This window comes from Heptranchias perlo, chromosome 15 (genome assembly GCF_035084215.1).
Source record: "Heptranchias perlo isolate sHepPer1 chromosome 15, sHepPer1.hap1, whole genome shotgun sequence".
Lineage (NCBI taxonomy): Eukaryota > Metazoa > Chordata > Chondrichthyes > Hexanchiformes > Hexanchidae > Heptranchias > Heptranchias perlo.
This window is the reverse complement of record NC_090339.1, coordinates 407,614-424,481: the sequence shown is the minus strand read 5'-3', so window position 1 is coordinate 424,481 and position 16,868 is coordinate 407,614. Positions and strand designations below refer to the sequence as shown.

General features: G+C 52.6%; 1 protein-coding gene across 1 annotated transcript in view; it reads right to left on the bottom strand.

Moving 5' to 3' along the window:
* Positions 1 to 16,868, bottom strand: part of LOC137332829 (gamma-aminobutyric acid receptor subunit alpha-3-like) — a 581,305-nt gene that overhangs the window by 561,350 nt on the left and 3,087 nt on the right. Inside the window, exon 2 of the mRNA XM_067996761.1 lies at positions 6,771 to 6,903. Within this exon, the coding sequence (XP_067852862.1) occupies positions 6,771 to 6,856 (86 nt within the window). The 5' untranslated portion in view covers positions 6,857 to 6,903. The remainder of the gene's footprint in view (positions 1 to 6,770; positions 6,904 to 16,868) is intronic.

Here is a 16,868-nt window from a genome sequence, read left to right as displayed (position 1 = left end):
GAGAGAGAGATCGTGGGGGAGGGAGATCGCAGGAGAGAGAGATCGCGGGAGAGAAAGATCGAGGGGAGCGAGATCATGGGAGAGAGAGATCATGGGAGAGATCGCTGGAGAGAAATAGGGGGGAGAGATCGCGGGAGAGAGAGAGATCGCGGGGGAGAGAGAGATCGCGGGAGAGAGAGATCGTGGGAGAGAGAGATCGCGGGGGAGAGAGATCACAGGAGAGAGAGAGATCGCGGGGGAGAGAGATCGCGGGGAGAGAGATCGTGGGGCGAGATCGCGGGGAGAGAGATCGCGGGGCAGAGAGACCGCGGGGGAGAGATCGCGGGGGAGAGAGAGATCGCGGGAGAGAGAGATCGTGGGAGAGAGAGATCGCGGGGGAGAGAGATCGCGGGGAGAAAGATCGCAGGGCAGAGAGACCGCGGGGGAGAGATCGATGGAGAGAGATCGCGAGGGAGAGAGATCGTGGGGGAGAGATTGAGGGGAGAGGGATTGTGGAGAGAGAGATCGGGGGGGGAGAGATCGAGGGGAGTGATCGCGGGAGACAGATTGCGGGGGAGAGAGATCGTGGGGGAGAGAGATCCCGGGACAGAGGTTGCGGGAGTGAGATGGCGGGGGAGAGAGATCATGGGAGAGATCGCTGGAGAGAAATGGGGGGAGAGATCGCGGGAGAGAGAGATCGCGGGGAGAGATCGCGAGGGAGAGAGATCGCGGGGAGAGATCGCGGTGGAGAGATCGCGGAGGAGAGAGATCGCGGGGGAGAGATCGTGAGAGGGAGAGATCGTGGGGGAGAGATCGCGGGGGAGAGATCGCGGGGGAGAGAGATCGCGGGGGAGAGATCACGGGGGAGAGATCGATGGAGAGAGATCGCGGGGGAGAGAGATCGCGAGGGAGAGAGATCGTGGGGGAGAGAGATCGCCGGGGAGAGAGATCGCGGGGGAGAGAGATCGCGGGGGAGAGAGATCGCGGGGGAGAGATTGCGGGAGACAGATTGCGGGGGAGAGATCGAGAGGAGAGGAATTGTGGGGGAGAGAGATCATGGGAGAGATCGCTGGAGAGAAATAGAGGGGAGAGATCGCGGGAGAGAGCCATCGTCGGGTAGAGTGATCGCAGGGGAGAGAGATCAAGGGGAAAGAGATTGCGGGGGAGAGAGATCGCGGGGGTGAGAGAGATCGCGGGGGTGAGAGAGATCGCGGGGGAGAGAGATCACGGGGGAGAGAGATCACTGGGGGGAGATCGCGGGAGAGAGAGATCGCGGGAGAGAGATCGCAGGAGAGAGGGATCGCGGGGATAGATTGCAAGGGGGAGAGATCGCGGGGGAGAGATCGCAGGAGAGAGATCGCGGGAGAGAGGGATCGCGGGGATAGATTGCAAGGGGGAGAGATCGCGGGGGAGAGATCGCGGGGGAGAGATCGCAGGAGAGAGATTGCAGGGGTGAGATCGCGGGAGAGAGAGATCGTGGGGAGAGATCGCAAGGGGGAGAGATCGCGGGGGAGTGATCGCGGGGGAGAGAGATCGCTGGGATGAGATCGCGGGAGAGAGATTGCGGGGCAGAAATCGAGGGGAGAGGGATTGTGGAGAGAGAGATCCGGGGGGGGGAAGAGATCGAGGGGAGAGAGATCCCGGGGGAGAGAGATCGCGGGGGAGAGAGATCGTGGGGGAGAGAGAGATCGCGGGGAGAGATCGCGGGGGAGAGAGATCGCGGGGAGAGAGAGATCGTGGGAGAGAGAGATCGCGGGGGAGAGAGATCGCGGGGGAGAGAGATCGCGGGAGAGAGATCGCGGGAGAGAGAGATCGCGGGAGAGAGAGATCGCGGGAGAGAGAGATCGTGGGGGAGAGAGATCGTGGGGGAGAGAGATCGTGGGAGAGAGAGATCGTGGGGGAGAGAGATCGTGGGAGAGAGAGATCGTGGGGGAGAGAGATCGTGGGAGAGAGAGATCGTGGGGGAGAGAGATCGTGGGAGAGAGAGATCATGGGGGAGAGAGATCATGGGAGAGATCGCTGGAGAGAGCCATCGTGGGGTAGAGAGATCGCGGGAGAGAGATTGCGGGGGAGTGATCGAGGGGAGAGGGATTGTGGAGAGAGAGATCTCGGGGGGAGAGATCGAGGGGAGAGATCGCGGGAGACCGATTGCGGGGGAGAGATCGCGGGGGAGAGAGATCGCGGGGGAGAGAGATCGCGGGGGAGAGAGATCGCGGGGGAGAGAGATCGCGGGGGAGAGATTGCGGGGGAGAGATTGCGGGGGAGAGATCGCGGGGGAGAGATTGCGGGGGAGAGATCGCGGGTGAGAGAGATCGCGGGAGAGAGAGATCGTGGGGGAGAGAGATCGTAGGGGAGAGACAGAGATCGCGGGAGTGAGATGGCGGGGGAGAGAGATCGAGGGGAGAGAGATCGAGGGGAGAGGGATCGAGGGGAGAGAGATCGTGGGGGAGAGAGATCATGGGAGAGAGAGCGCGGGGGAGAGATCGCGGGAAAGAGATCGCGGGGGAGGGAGATCGTGGGGAGAGAGAGATCGTGGGAGAGAGAGATCGTGGGGGAGAGAGAGATCGCGGGGAGAGAGAGATCGTGGGAGAGAGAGAGATCGCGGGGAGAGATCGCGAGGGGGAGAGATCGTGAGAGGGAGAGATCGTGGGGGAGAGATCACGGGGGAGAGAGATCATGGGGGAGAGAGATCATGGGGAGAGAGATCGCGGGGAGAGATCGCGGGGGAGAGATCGCGGGGGAGAGAGATCGTGGGGGAGAGAGATCGCGGGGGAGAGATCGAGGGGAGAGGGATTGTGGAGAGAGATATCGGGGGGGGAGATCGAGGGGAGAGATCGCGGGAGACAGATTGCGGGGGAGAGATCGCGGGGGAGAGAGATCGCGGGGGAGAGAGATCGCGGGGGAGAGAGATCGCGGGGGAGAGAGATCGTGGGGGAGAGAGATCGTGGGGGAGAGACAGAGATCGCGGGAGTGAGATGGCGGGGGAGAGAGATCGAGGGGAGAGAGATCGAGGGGAGAGGGATCGAGGGGAGAGAGATCGTGGGGGAGAGAGATCATGGGAGAGAGAGCGCGGGGGAGAGATCGCGGGAAAGAGATCGCGGGGGAGGGAGATCGTGGGGAGAGAGAGATCGTGGGAGAGAGAGATCATGGGGGAGAGAGAGATCGCGGGGAGAGAGAGCTCGTGGGGGAGAGAGAGATCGCGGGGAGAGATCGCGAGGGGGAGAGATCGTGAGAGGGAGAGATCGTGGGGGAGAGATCACGGGGGAGAGAGATCGCGGGGAGAGATCGCGGGGGAGAGAGATCGTGGGGGAGAGAGATCGCGGGGGAGAGAGATCGTGGGGGAGAGAGAGATCGCGGGGAGAGATCACGAGGGAGAGAGATCGCGGGGAGAGATCGCGGTGGAGAGATCACGGAGGAGAGAGATTGCGGGGGAGAGATCGTGAGAGGGAGAGATCGTGGGGGAGAGATCGCGGGGAGAGATCGCGGGGGAGAGATCGCGGGGGAGAGAGATCGTGGGGGAGAGAGATCGCGGGGGAGAGATCGAGGGGAGAGGGATTGTGGAGAGAGATATCGGGGGTGGGGGGAGATCGAGGGGAGAGATCGCGGGAGACAGATTGCGGGGGAGAGATCGCGGGGGAGAGAGGTCGCGGGGGAGAGATCGCGGGTGAGAGAGATCGCGGGGGGGAGAGATCGCGGGGGAGAGAGGTCGCGGGGGAGAGATTGCGGGGGAGAGATCGCGGGGGAGAGAGATCGCGGGAGAGAGAGATCGCGGGAGACAGAGATTGCGGGAGTGAGATGGCGGGGGAGAGAGATCGAGGGGAGAGAGATCGAGGGGAGAGAGATCGTGGGGGAGAGAGATCGTGGGGGAGAGAGATCGCGGGATAGAGATCACAGGTGAGAGATCGCGGGAGATAGATTGCGGGGAAGAGAGATCACGAGGGAGAGAGATCGTGGGGGAGAGAGATCGCGGGGGAGAGAGATCGCGGGGGAGAGATCGCGGGAGACAGATTGCGGGGGAGAGAGATCGCGGGGGTGAGAGAGATCGCGGGGGAGAGAGATCAAGGGGAAAGAGATCGCGGTGGAGAGATCGCGGAGGAGAGATCGTGTGGGAGAGAGATCGCGGGGGAGAGATCGTGGGAGGGAGAGATCGTGTGGGAGAGATCGTGGGGGAAGAGATCGCGGGGGAGAGATCGCGGGAGAGAGATCGATGGAGAGAGATCGCGAGGGAGAGAGATCGCGAGGTAGACAATTCACAGGTGGGGAGATCGCGGTGGAGAGATCGTGGGAGGGAGAGATCATGGGGGAGAGATCGTGGGAGAGAGTTTGCGAGGGAGAGATCGCGGGGGAGCGATCGCGGGAGAGAGAGATCGCCGGGGAGACAGAGATCGCGGGAGACAGAGATCGGAGGTGAGATCGCGGGAGAGAGAGATCGCGGGAGAGAGAAATCGCGGGGAGAGATCGCGAGGGAGAGAGATCGCGGGACAGAGAGTTCACGTGGGAGCGATCGCGGTAGAGAGAGATTGCCGGGGAGACAGAGATTGCGGGAGACAGAGATCACGGGAGACAGAGATGGGAGAGTGAGATCGCAGGAGAGAGATCGCGGGGGAGAGAGATAGTGGGGGAGAGAGATCGCGGGAGAGAGATTGCGGGGGAGAGATCGAGGGGAGAGGGATTGTGGAGAGAGAGATCAGGGGTGGAGAGATCGAGGGGAGAGATCGCGGGAGACAGATTGCGGGGGAGAGATCGCGGGGGAGAGAGATCGCGGGAGAGAGAGATCGTGGGGGATAGAGATCGCGGGAGACAGAGATCGCGGGAGTGAGATGGCGGGGGAGAGAGATCGAGGGGAGAGAGATCGAGGGGAGAGAGATTGTAGGGGAGAGATCGCTGGAGAGAAATAGCGGGGGAGAGAGATCAAGGGGAAAGAGATTGCGGGGGAGAGAGATCGTGGGGGAGAGAGAGATCGCGGGGAGAGATCGCGGGGGAGAGATCGATGGAGAGAGATCGCGAGGTAGAGAATTCACGGGTGGGGAGATCGCGGTGGAGAGATCGCGGAGGAGAGAGATCGCGGGGGAGAGATCGTGGGAGGGAGAGATCATGGGGGAGAGATCGTGGGAGAGAGTTTGTGGGGGAGAGATCGCGGGGGAGCGATCGCGGGAGAGAGAGATCGCCGGGAAGACAGAGATCGCGGGAGACAGAGATCGGAGAGTGAGATCATGGGACGGAGAGATCGTGGAGAGAGATCGCGAGGGAGAGAGATCGCAGGGAGAGTTCGCGTGGGTGTATATCAGACTCTTCTCCCTCAACACTCCTCACCTCCACCAGTATATCAGACTCTTCTCCCTCAACACTCCTCACCTCCACCAGTATATCAGACTCTTCTCCCTCAACACTCCTCACCTCCATCAGTATATCAGACTCTTCTCCCTCAACACTCCTCACCTCCACCAGTATATCAGACTCTTCTCCCTCAACACTCCTCACCTCCACCAGTATATCAGACTCTTCTCCCTCAACACTCCTCACCTCCACCAGTATATCAGACTCTTCTCCCTCAACACTCCTCACCTCCACCAGTATATCAGACTCTTCTCCCTCAACACTCCTCACCTCCACCAGTGTATCAGACTTTTCTCCCTCAACACTCCTCACCTCCACCAGTATATCAGACTCTTCTCCCTCAACACTCCTCACCTCCACCAGTATATCAGACTCTTCTCCCTCAACACTCCTCACCTCCACCAGTACCATCTGATCTTGGCAGCTGCTGCGCCTCAAACAACCAGCTGTAACCCTGAGTGTAAAATACCAGGAAACTCTCGCATTACAGCGCCGCTGGCTGCAGCCGTGTGCAAATTAAGCCAATAGTGACTCATGAGGGGGCGTCACCGGACTGTTCCACAAGGACGAGGCAACTCCAGAGAAGCCGTTTCAAGTTTCCTCATTGGAAGAATTTCCCACACCATCCCAGTGCTGTTAACATGCTGAAAACGGCAAGGAAATTCACCCCTCAGCATTTGCATTTCAAATTTGACCAGTTGGCATGGTGACGCAGGTTACCCACAAGTCTCTGGACTGCCCCAATCATATCATAGAATCATAGAAGGGTTGCAGCACAGAAGGAGGCCATGCAGCCCATCGAGTCCGTGCCGGCTCTATGCAAGAGCAATCCAGCCAGTCCCCGTGGCCCTGCACATTTTTTCCTTTCAAGTACTTATCCAGTTCCCTTTTGAAGGCCATGATTGAATCTGCCTCCACCACCCCCTCGGGCAGTGCATTCCAGATCCTAACCACTCGCTGTGTAAAAAAGTTTTTCCTCATGTCACCTTTGGTTCTTTTGCCAATCACCTTAAATCTGTGTCCTCTGGTTCTTGACCCTTCCACCAATGGGAGCAGTTTCTCTCTATCCACTCTGTCTAGACCCTTCATGATTTTGAATACCTCGATCAAATCTCCTCTCAACCGTCTCTGTTCCAAGGAGAACAACCCCAGCTTCTCCAGTCTATCCATGTAAGTAAAGTCCCTCATCCCTGGAACCATTCCAGTCAATCTCCTCTGCGCCCTCTCTAAGGCCTTCACATCTTTCCCAAAGTCGAGAATAAGAGAAACCAGCGGAAGAAGGAAAACAGAACATTCCAAGCGCTAAGTGAAATCGAATACATGAATTATGACATAAACCCACAATATCGGAATACTGACCGCAGCCCTCGTCTCCCTCACACACTGGGTGAGGATCCGATCTACCAGCTACGCACTGACCACCTCTTATACCAAGGTGAAATGTACAGACTTACCCATGCACAGTGAGGCAGGTAGTGGAAAGAAAGACTACCAGGAGGGTGCTATAGAGTACGAAGAATCCCAGGACTCGCTCGGCCATGTCCTGAATATGTTCTCAGTATCAGCAGGCTGACGGGAGACGATGATCTGCAGAGGAACCAAAAACAGAGAAACAGTTAGTGGAGGATAGAGCTGAAGACAAGAATAGGACAAAGTGAGGCAAACTCTCCTTTACTCTCTCTCTTCCTCCTACTGCCTCTAGCCTCTGCCTTGTGGGCTGTTCAACATTTAAAAATTAGACTGTCATCATTGGCAATGCTTTTTTTGGATTGTTAATTATTAATTTGGGTTTACACAGCTACACACAGGCTCATGGCTGGCTGATTTTCAATTTGTTGGACTGCTTGTTGATTCTGTTCTCCAATTAGCATATCCCTCAGTCTACACACTGTTCAACCGAGGAACCAAACACCTCTGCTCCTTCTTGTGACAGCTTCTCTCCTCAAAGGCCTACCAGCACTCGCAGCCTTTGCAAGGATCAAGTCCCGCCTCCACTTAGTGCCACCTTTAAACACTTCAAATGAAGCAGGTAGTAAACCAACTCTTTGATCGACTTGCTCATGTCCCAACTTTACTGGATCCACACCTTTGCTTATGGAACATCGATGGGTTCATCACCTTAGGTCATTCACACTATGGGGTCGAAGTTGGGCCGTGTAGCGCCCGTTCTATAGGCGCTACGCAGACACCGAAACCCCGAAAATGGCGCTCGAGATGCGCACACACACTGCTGGCATGAAGTGCACAGGACACCATTTTGGTGAAGGGGTTCGCACGCACACCTGACGACCGCCAGCAGCGTGTAGAGCAGGGAGACGATGGCCCGAGCCTGTGCACAACGCTGATTTGAAGCAGCCAGCAGCATTTTGGAACTCCCCGCTCCAGACAACGCCCTGCCTTAACCTCGCACAGCTGAACAGGACCCCTCCCCCACCGGCGCTATTTAAAGGGATTGCAGGTGTTCCGGGTTAGTTGCTGGATTAGTTATTCAGGCTGCTGGTACAATTGTACGTGTTTTTGGATGTTTCCTATTCTTGGTTAAAGTTCCAGTATTCTATAGAGGGCGGCCTGGCTAGTCTTGCTGTGCTGTTGGTGGTATTTAAAATATTGTGCTGAAAAAGTTGCTTCCAGACATGGGTGGCCTGCTCGGGCTCCCTCTGGGAATCGAACATGACTGGGAGAATGAAGAGAGGCCACGCAGAGCAGGACAAGCTGCTCGAAGAGGGAGGAGGAGGAGGAGGCGCAGGGCACTCAGCAGGAGGCCATATCCAATGAGGGTCTTCAGGGACCAATTCTCTTACCTCAACTTCAGCGTGACCAGTGCATCAGACGTCTGTTGTTCACTAAAGAGGTTGTGACTGAAATTTGTCAATTGCTGCAGCCACAACTGCAGCCTCAGAGCGGGGCAAGGACAGCATTGCCTGTGGCTGTCACGGTAACCGTGGTGCTTAATTTTTAAGGCTCTGGCTCCTTTCAGGCAGCTGCTGGTGATATAAGCAACATCTCGCAGTTTGCAGTGCACTGCTGTATAAGGGAGGTCACTGAGGCTCTGTACACACTGAGAAACAGTTTTATCATGTTCCCTCTGGACAGAGACAAGCAGCATGAGCGAGCACGAGGGTTTGCTCGCAATGCAGGCTTCCCCATGGTGCAGGGAGCCATTGACGGCACGAACATTGCCAGGCGTGATCCACATCGGAACTCGGCCATATTCATGAACAGAAAGGGGTTCCACTCCCTCAATGTGCAGCTGGTGTGTGACCACACGCAGTGTATCATACAGGTCAATGCCCGCTATCCCGGCACCAGTCATCTTTCCTGCATTCTGCGGCAGTCCAATATGCCGCCTGTATTTCAACCAGCACAGCAAGTCAAAGGCTGGCTACTGGGCGACAAGGGTTATCCCTTCATAAAATGGCTCACGACTCTGGTCTGGAACGCATACACACGTGCACAGCAGGCCTACAACGAGAGCCATGCTGCTATCCGGAACATCATCAAGCAGACCATAGGCACCCTCAAGCAACACTTGCACTGCCTGGTCTGCTCTGGAGGAGCCCTGCAATACACAGCTAAGTGGGTATCAAGATTTCTCGTTGGATGCTTCACATCCTCGCCATTATGAGGGAACGGCCCTTGCCACCGTCTATCAGGCAAGAACCTGAGTATGAGGAAGAGGCAGAGATAGAGGACAAAGAGGTGGAGGAGGAGGAGACAGATGAGGAGGAAGCGGAGGAGGAGGAGGTAGTGGGTGGTGGGAGGCTGCTGAACTTCAATTGAGAAGCGTGCAGATGGCCTTGGAGGACGATCTCAAGCAGCTCTGGGCTGAAAGGACCCGACTTCAGACTGCACCATCTCGGCTTGGGCTGCCGCAGTCTGGCCTGGCTGGCTGATAGGCAACAGCGAGAGCATTTGGCAGGGTGGCAGGGGTGGGAGCAGGAAGGCTGTCACCCTGAGAGAGGACAGCAGGTTCGTCTCCCATGGCACCACTGCCACTCTCCCGGGGTGGCACCTCAGCAATCCTGGTGATCTGCTGGAGAACAGATTGCTGGAGTGCTGTTACGCCCTGGAAGCCCCGTTCCCCAGTGGTAGAAAGAGCCATGATAGCAGTCTTCTGTAGCCTGGCCCATCGAAATCCTCATCTGACTCTTCGGCAGCAGAACAGGTGAGCGACCTCGCCCTCCGGTGAGCTGGTACCTGTGGTATCCGTTCCCCCCGCCCCAGCTCCTGCACACTTGTGCCCGGTGTCTCACCACATGCAGATCCCTTCTCTAACCTAGCCTCTAAACTACCCGTAGTGTCAGTGTCTGAGCTAGTGTCTGCGAGTGTCAGATCGAGTGACAGTGTTTCTTCATCATCTCTGTCGTCTCCCTCTGCCTCCTCTGACTGGGCAGGTTCCAGTTCTTGGGTATCTGAAATGACAAAAGGACACGGGTTGAGTTGTGGTGCGGGGAGAGGAGAAAGTAAGACGTGCGTGCTTATACCATCTGCAGCGTGTGAATCAGAAAAGATTGGGGGCTGAGGGAGAAGTGGGAAGCGAGAAGGAGGATTAGATATACCGAGACCCTCGTCGTCGATACCTCCAGCGCCACCAGTGGCCACGGCCTCAGTGATGACCCGTCCAATGATGGCCAGCACTGTCTCCTCCATGAGGGTGAGGACGTGTAGGTGTGCCTGTCCTCCCCCAGTTCTTTCCTGCTGCCTGGTGTTATGCGCCACCTTCTCCTGCAAGAAAGAGGGAAGTGTGTCAGTGAGTGTCCTGCAAGATGTTTGGATGCTGTGGCTGTCATGGTTGAAAAGCTGCCAGTGTGTGTAACCTGTGAGTTGTAGGTGTGAGGCTTGCAACAGTGGTAATGTGTGAGGGTGAGATGCAGCATCTGGTTGGAAGAGTTGAGTACTGATGGAAAGAGTTTATTGGTGTGTGGGTGATGGGGGTGTCGTGTGTGGTGCAGTTGGTAGGAGACGCCATTTGACAGTTGACCTCACTCACCTCGACCACTCATGTCAAATCATTGAACTTCTTCCTGCACTGCATCCATTTTCTTGGCACTCTGCACCTGGCATTGACCTTGTCCGCTACTTCCTCCCACTCCCTCGAGCATATGTTTGGAGGGCCTCTTGCCCCCCTGTGGATATAGGATGCACCTCCATCTGTCCACCTCTTGCACCAAGGCCTCTAGTGCATCATCCGAGAACCTTGGTGCACGCACTCTCACAGGCCCAGCTATTCTTCCAACTATCACAGCCCAGGAGTCACTTCTTACACCACTTCCTGCAGTCACACTGCACCTCCCCTTTAAGAGGTACAAGCTGCCTTTAAGTAGCGCTAGCCACTCCCGATATCAGGGTCCTCCTGTTGATGCATGCAGTCAATCAACAGCGCAGGTAGCACTGGCTGCACGCAGCAATTATTTAAATCATCAGGCAGCACAGATGTTACGCGCTGCCTGCATTGCAGTGATTGGGCACAGGGTAATCGCACACCGCGATCCCAGTGCCCGCTTTCGATATAACCCCCGTGTATCTGTTGGGGTTTGTGATCTAATACCATTGCTATATGAGACTATAGTGTGCATATATTTTAAATATATTTATATTTCTAAGGTCATTTAACCACTCTTGAAAATCAGCAATGTCATATCTTCCATATTGCTGGACCGGGCACAAGACTAAGCTCGTCTGATGGGCATTCAATATCTCAGCTCCAGCTCCAAACATTTCATCTTCTCACCTGTCCCAACACTTCTTTCTCTATGTCTTATCAATACCACTATGGCCAGTGCTCCTCTGAGCTTTCCTGTCTTATTCCCCCTGAGCTCTAATCGCACTGTCTCTCACTATTCCTCTTGCCCACACCCTCACTGTGCCAAATTCAAGCCAAGGTGAACATCTTCTGATCTAATTCATTCTTTCATGGTGTCAGCCATGGCTCAGTGGGGAGCACTTTCTCTCTCTGTCTCTCTCCCTCTCCACTCCTCCCCCCCCACCCCACTCTGAGTCATGGAGGTCGTGGGTTCAAGTCCCACTCCAGAGACTTAAACACATTATCCAGGCTGACACTGCAGTGCAGTACTGAGGGAGTGCTGCAATGTCGGAGGTGCCACCTTTCAGATGAGGCGTTAAACTGGGGCCCCTTCAGCCCTCTCAAGTGGATGTAAAAGATCCCACGGCACTATTTATATTGCTAATATTTATCCCTGAACCAATGTCGTTAAAAAGACATATTATCTGGTCATTATCTCATTGCTGTTTGTGGGATCTTGCTGTGCACAAATTGGCTGCCACGTTTCCTACATTACAACAGCGACTGTACTTCAAAAGTAATTCATTGTGTAAAGCACTTTGGAATGCCCTGAGGTTGTGAAATGCGGGGTATAAATGTTAGTCTTTCTTTCATTTGACTTCACAGGTTTTCATCTCAATTTTCTCTTGGTGTCATCTGGTCATTGGTTTTTGATCTATCCGACTCTCTTCAGCTATTGCGTGTCCTGACTTGCTGGAAGAGAGTTTCCGTTTGATTGTGATGGTTTTATCAGCCCAATCTCACAGAATCAGTAAAATAGATTGAGTAATTTCTATTTACGCTAAGTGTAAACTATCTAATTTGAGTTTCTGTGATCTTTTGCACTGATTCAAAAACCATTGTACTGAAGCTGGCCCAGCCCATAAAACTGGCCACGCCCCCGCAAACGAAATAACAAGGACAGCGAGTTTCCATCGATTGGGCCCGTCTGTGGCCGTTCGAGGAGGGTCTTATTGGAACATAGGAACAGGAGTAGACCATTTAGCCGCTCGAGCCCGTTCCGCCATTCAATGAGATCATGGCTGATCTGTGACCTAACTCCATATACCCGCCTGAGCCCCATATCCATTAATACCTTTGGTTAACAATAATCTATCAATCTCAGATTTAAAATTAACAATTGAGCTAGTATCAACTGCTGTTTGCGGAAGAGAGTTCGAAACTTCTCCCACCCTTTGTGTGTAGAAGTGTTTCCTCACTTCACTCCGGAAAGTCCTGGCTCTAATTTTTAGCCTATGTTCCCTAGTCCTAGACTCCCCAACCAGCGGAAATAATTTCTCTCTATCTAACCTATCAGTTCCCTTAATATCTTGAAAGCTTCAATCAAATCACCCCTTAATCTTCTAAATTCCAGGGAACAGAACCCTAGTTTGTGTAATCTCTCCTCGTAATTTAACCCTTGGAGTCCAGGTATCATTCTAGTAAACCCACGCTGCACTCCCTCCAAGGCCAATATGTCCTTCCGAAGGTGCGGTGCCCAGAACTGCTCACAGTACTCCAGGTGCGGTCTAACCAGGGTTTTGTATAGCTGTAGCATAACTTCTACCCCCTTGTATTCTAGTCCTCTAGATATAAAGGCCAGCATTCCATTAGCCTTTTTGATTATTTTCTGTACCTGTCCGTGACATTTTAATGATCTATGTACATGGACCCCAAGGTCTCTTTGGATCTTCACTGTTTCGAGCTTTTCACCATTTAGAAAGTACACTGATCTCTCCTTTTTAGGTCCAAAGTGGATGACCTCACACTTGCCGATATTGAAATCCATTTGCTACAGTTTTGCCCATTCACTTAATCTATTAATATCTCTCTGTAATTTTATGCTTCCATCTACACTGCTTACAATGCTGCCTATCTTTGAGTCATCGGCAAACTTGGATATGTGGCTCTCTATCCCGTCATCTAAGTCATGGAGAGTATTCCATCCCACTCCTGACTTGTGCCTTGTAGATGGTGGAAAGGCTTTGGGGAGTCAGGAGGTGAGTCACTCAGTTAAGTTTCTGTTCAATGGTGACCCCCAGGATGTTGATGGTGAGGCTTTCAGCAATGGCAATGCCGTTGAATGTTAAGGGGAGGTGGTTAGACTCTCTCCTTTTGGAAATGGTCATTGCCTGGCACTTGCCTGGCGCGAATGATACTTGCCACTTATGAGCCCAAGCCTGGATGTTGTCCAGGTCTTGCTACATGCAGGCATGGACTACTTCATTATCTGAGGAGTTGCGAATGGAATAGAACACTGTGCAATTATCAGCGAACATCCCCATTTCTGACCTTATGATGGAGGGAAGGTCATTGATGAAGCAGCTGAAGCTGGCTGGGCCTAGGACACTGCCCTTAAGAACTCCTGCAGCAATGTCCTGGGGCTGAGATGATTGGCCTCCAACAACGACTACCATCTTCCTTTGTGCTAGGTATGACTCCAGACACTTCAATTTTACTAGGGCTCCTTGGTGCTACATTCGGTCAAATAATGCCTTGATGTCAAGGGCAGAAACTTAACTGGACCAGCCACATAAAAACTGTGGCTACAAGAGCAGGTCAGAGGCTGGGCTTTATAAATAAAGGCATAGAGTACAAAAGTATGGAAGTTATGATGAACCTTTATAAAACAATGGTTCGGCCACAACTGGAGTATAGTGTCCAGTTCTGGGCATCACACTTTAGGAAAGATGTGAAGGCCTTAGAGAGGGTGCAGAAGAGATTTACTTGAATGATTCCAGGGATTAGAAAAGAAAAAGTACTTCAGAAACTAATGGGACTAAAAGCCGATAAATCCCTTGGACCTGATGACCTACATCCTAGGGTTCTAAAAGAGGTGGCTGCAGAGATAGTGGATGCATTGGTTTTGATCTTCCAAAATTCCCTAGATTCTATAACGGTCCCCATGGATTGGAAGGTAGCAAATGTAACCCCGCTATTCAAGAGAGGAGGGAGAGAGAAAATAGGGAACTACAGGCCAGTTAGCCTGACATCAGTCGTCAGGAAAATGCTGGAATCCATTATTAAGGAAGTGGCACTAGGGCACTTAGAAAATCATAATATTATTAGGCAGAGTCAACATGGTTTTATGAAAGGGAAATCGTGTTTGACAAATTTATTAGAGTTTTTTGAGGATGTAACTAGCAGGGTAGATAAAGGGGAACCAGTGGATGTCGTATATTTGGATTTTCAAAAGGCATTTGATAAGGTGCCACATAAAAGCCTGTTATGCAAGATAAGGGTTCATGGGATTGGGGGTAATATATTAGCAAGGATAGAGGATTGATTAACAGACAGAAAACAGAGCTTTGATCCGATCCGTTGGTTGTGGGATCGCTTAGCTCTGTCTATAGCATGTTGCTTCCGCTGTTTCGCATGCATGTAGTCCTGAGTTGTAGCTTCACCAGGTTTGCACCTCATTTTTAGGTATGCCTGGTGCTGCTCCTGGCATGCTCTTCTACACTCCTCATTGAACCAGGGTTGATCCCCTGGCTTGTTGGTAATGGTAGAGTGAGGAATATGTCGGACCATGAGGTTACAGATTATGCTGGGATACAATTCTGCTGCTGCTGATGGCCCACAGCGCCTCATGGATGCCCAGTTTTGAGCTGCTAGATCTGTTATGAATCTATCCCATTTAGCACAGTGGTAGCGCCACACAACACGTTGGATGGTGTCCTCAGTGTGAAGACGGGACTTCGTCTCCACAAGGACTGTGCGGTGGTCACTCCTACCAATACTGTCATGGACAGATGCATCTACGGCATGTAGATTGGTGAGGACGAGGTCAAGTAGGTTTTTCCCTCGTGTTGGTTCGCTCACCACCTGCCGCAGGCCCAGTCTGGCAGCTATGTCCTTCAGAACTTGGCCAGCTCGGTCGGTAGTGGTGCTACTGAGCCACTCTTGGTGATGGACATTGAAGTCCCCCACCCAGAGTATATTCTGTGTCCTTGCTACTCTCAGTGCTTCTTCCAAATGATGCTCAACTTGGAGGAGGACTGATTCATCAGCTGAGGGAGGGCGGTAGGTGGTAATCAGCAGGAGGTTTCCTTGTCCATGTTTGATCTGATGCCATGAGATTTCATGGGGTCCAGAGTCAATGTTGAGGACTCCCAGGGCCACTCCCTGCTGACTGTATACCACTGTACCACCACCTCTGGTGGGTCTGTCCTGCCGGTGGGACAGGACATACCCAGGGATGGTGATGGATGAGTCTGGGACGTTGGCTGAAAGGTATGATTCTGTGAGTATGGCTATGTCAGGCTGTTGCTTGACTAGTCTGTGGGACAGCTCTCCCAATTTTGGCACAAGTCCCCAGATGTTAGTGAGGAGGACTTTGCAGGGTCGACTGAGCTTGGTTTGCCTTTGTTGTGTCCAGTGCATCGTGGTCCGTCCGGTTTTATTCTTATTATGACTTTTTATGGTGGGATTGTACAACTGAGTGGCTTGCTAGGCCATTTCAGAGGGTGATTAAGGATCAACCACATTGCTGTGGGTCTGGAGTCACATATAGGCCAGACGGGGCAAGGACGGCAGGTTTCCTTCCCTAAAGGGCATTAGTGAACGACAATCCGGTAGTTTCATGGCCACCATTACTGATACTAGATTTTTTTAATTCCAGATTTTATGTAATTAACTGAATTTTAAATTCCCCAGCTGCTGTGGTGGAATTTGAACTGATGACTCTGGATTATTAGTCCAGTAACATAACCATTATGTTACCATACCCTTACAGTCGAGGTCTCAACACAGATCCCTGTGGGTCACCACTAGTCACATCCTGCCAATTTGAGCACCTGCCCATTATCCCTACTCTCTGTCTCCTGCCGTTCAGCCAATTTCCTAAACAGGTCAATAATTTGCCCTCAATTCCATGAGCTCCATCTTTAGCTAACAGTCTCTTATGAGGGACTTTATCGAATGTCTTCTGGAAGTCCATAAAAACAACATCCATTGACATTCCCCCATTCACTACTTTAGTCACTTCTTCAAAATATTCAATCAGGTTCATCAGAATGACCTGCCCTTTACAAATCCATGCTGGCTGTCTCTGATCAGCTGAAAATTTTCAAGGTGTTCAGTCACTCTATCCTTAATTATAGACTCTAGTAATTTCCTGACAACAGGCACTAGCAGGCACATATTAAAGGTTTAAAATCAGGTTATTCACAGGTGGAGGATTAGACATTTATTAAAAATTATGCTTATTTTTTGTGATAAACCCACTTTCAGCTGCATTAATAAAACTGCACCAGGTTACCACCCTTAAATATATCAAAGAATAAACAATTACAGTCTGTTAAGCTGCTAGATTGTGCTGATTCATAGAAGATTTTACGCTTGTGATTATACATTTAGTGGAAACTATAACTGTAACTCAGCTGGCAGAATTTTCAGGTGCGATTTGTGCCCAATTGCACCCAAAGCAGACATTCTACCCGCTATCTCAATAAATCAAACAGATGCAGGAGTGCAACTCATACTTTCACAGCCAAAAGGGTTCCCATGGAGAATAAATCTCTTCCGACCAAGCAGAGGTCTTTGCCTTGATGGTCGGAACAATGCCCTTGCATTTGTTTGCCTCTGGTTGATGTTTGTGGCCTGATCCAGCTGCTGAAGTGGAACAGCTGGATTCCTCTTTCCCCTTGTCCCCCTTCTCCCAAAGGTGTTCACTCTTGATTGGGTCTGTTCCTATGGATAGTGACATCTATGCCTAACTTCGCCCAAGTTACCATTCTTCACATGTAAGTCTAGACACTAAGGTGGGCAG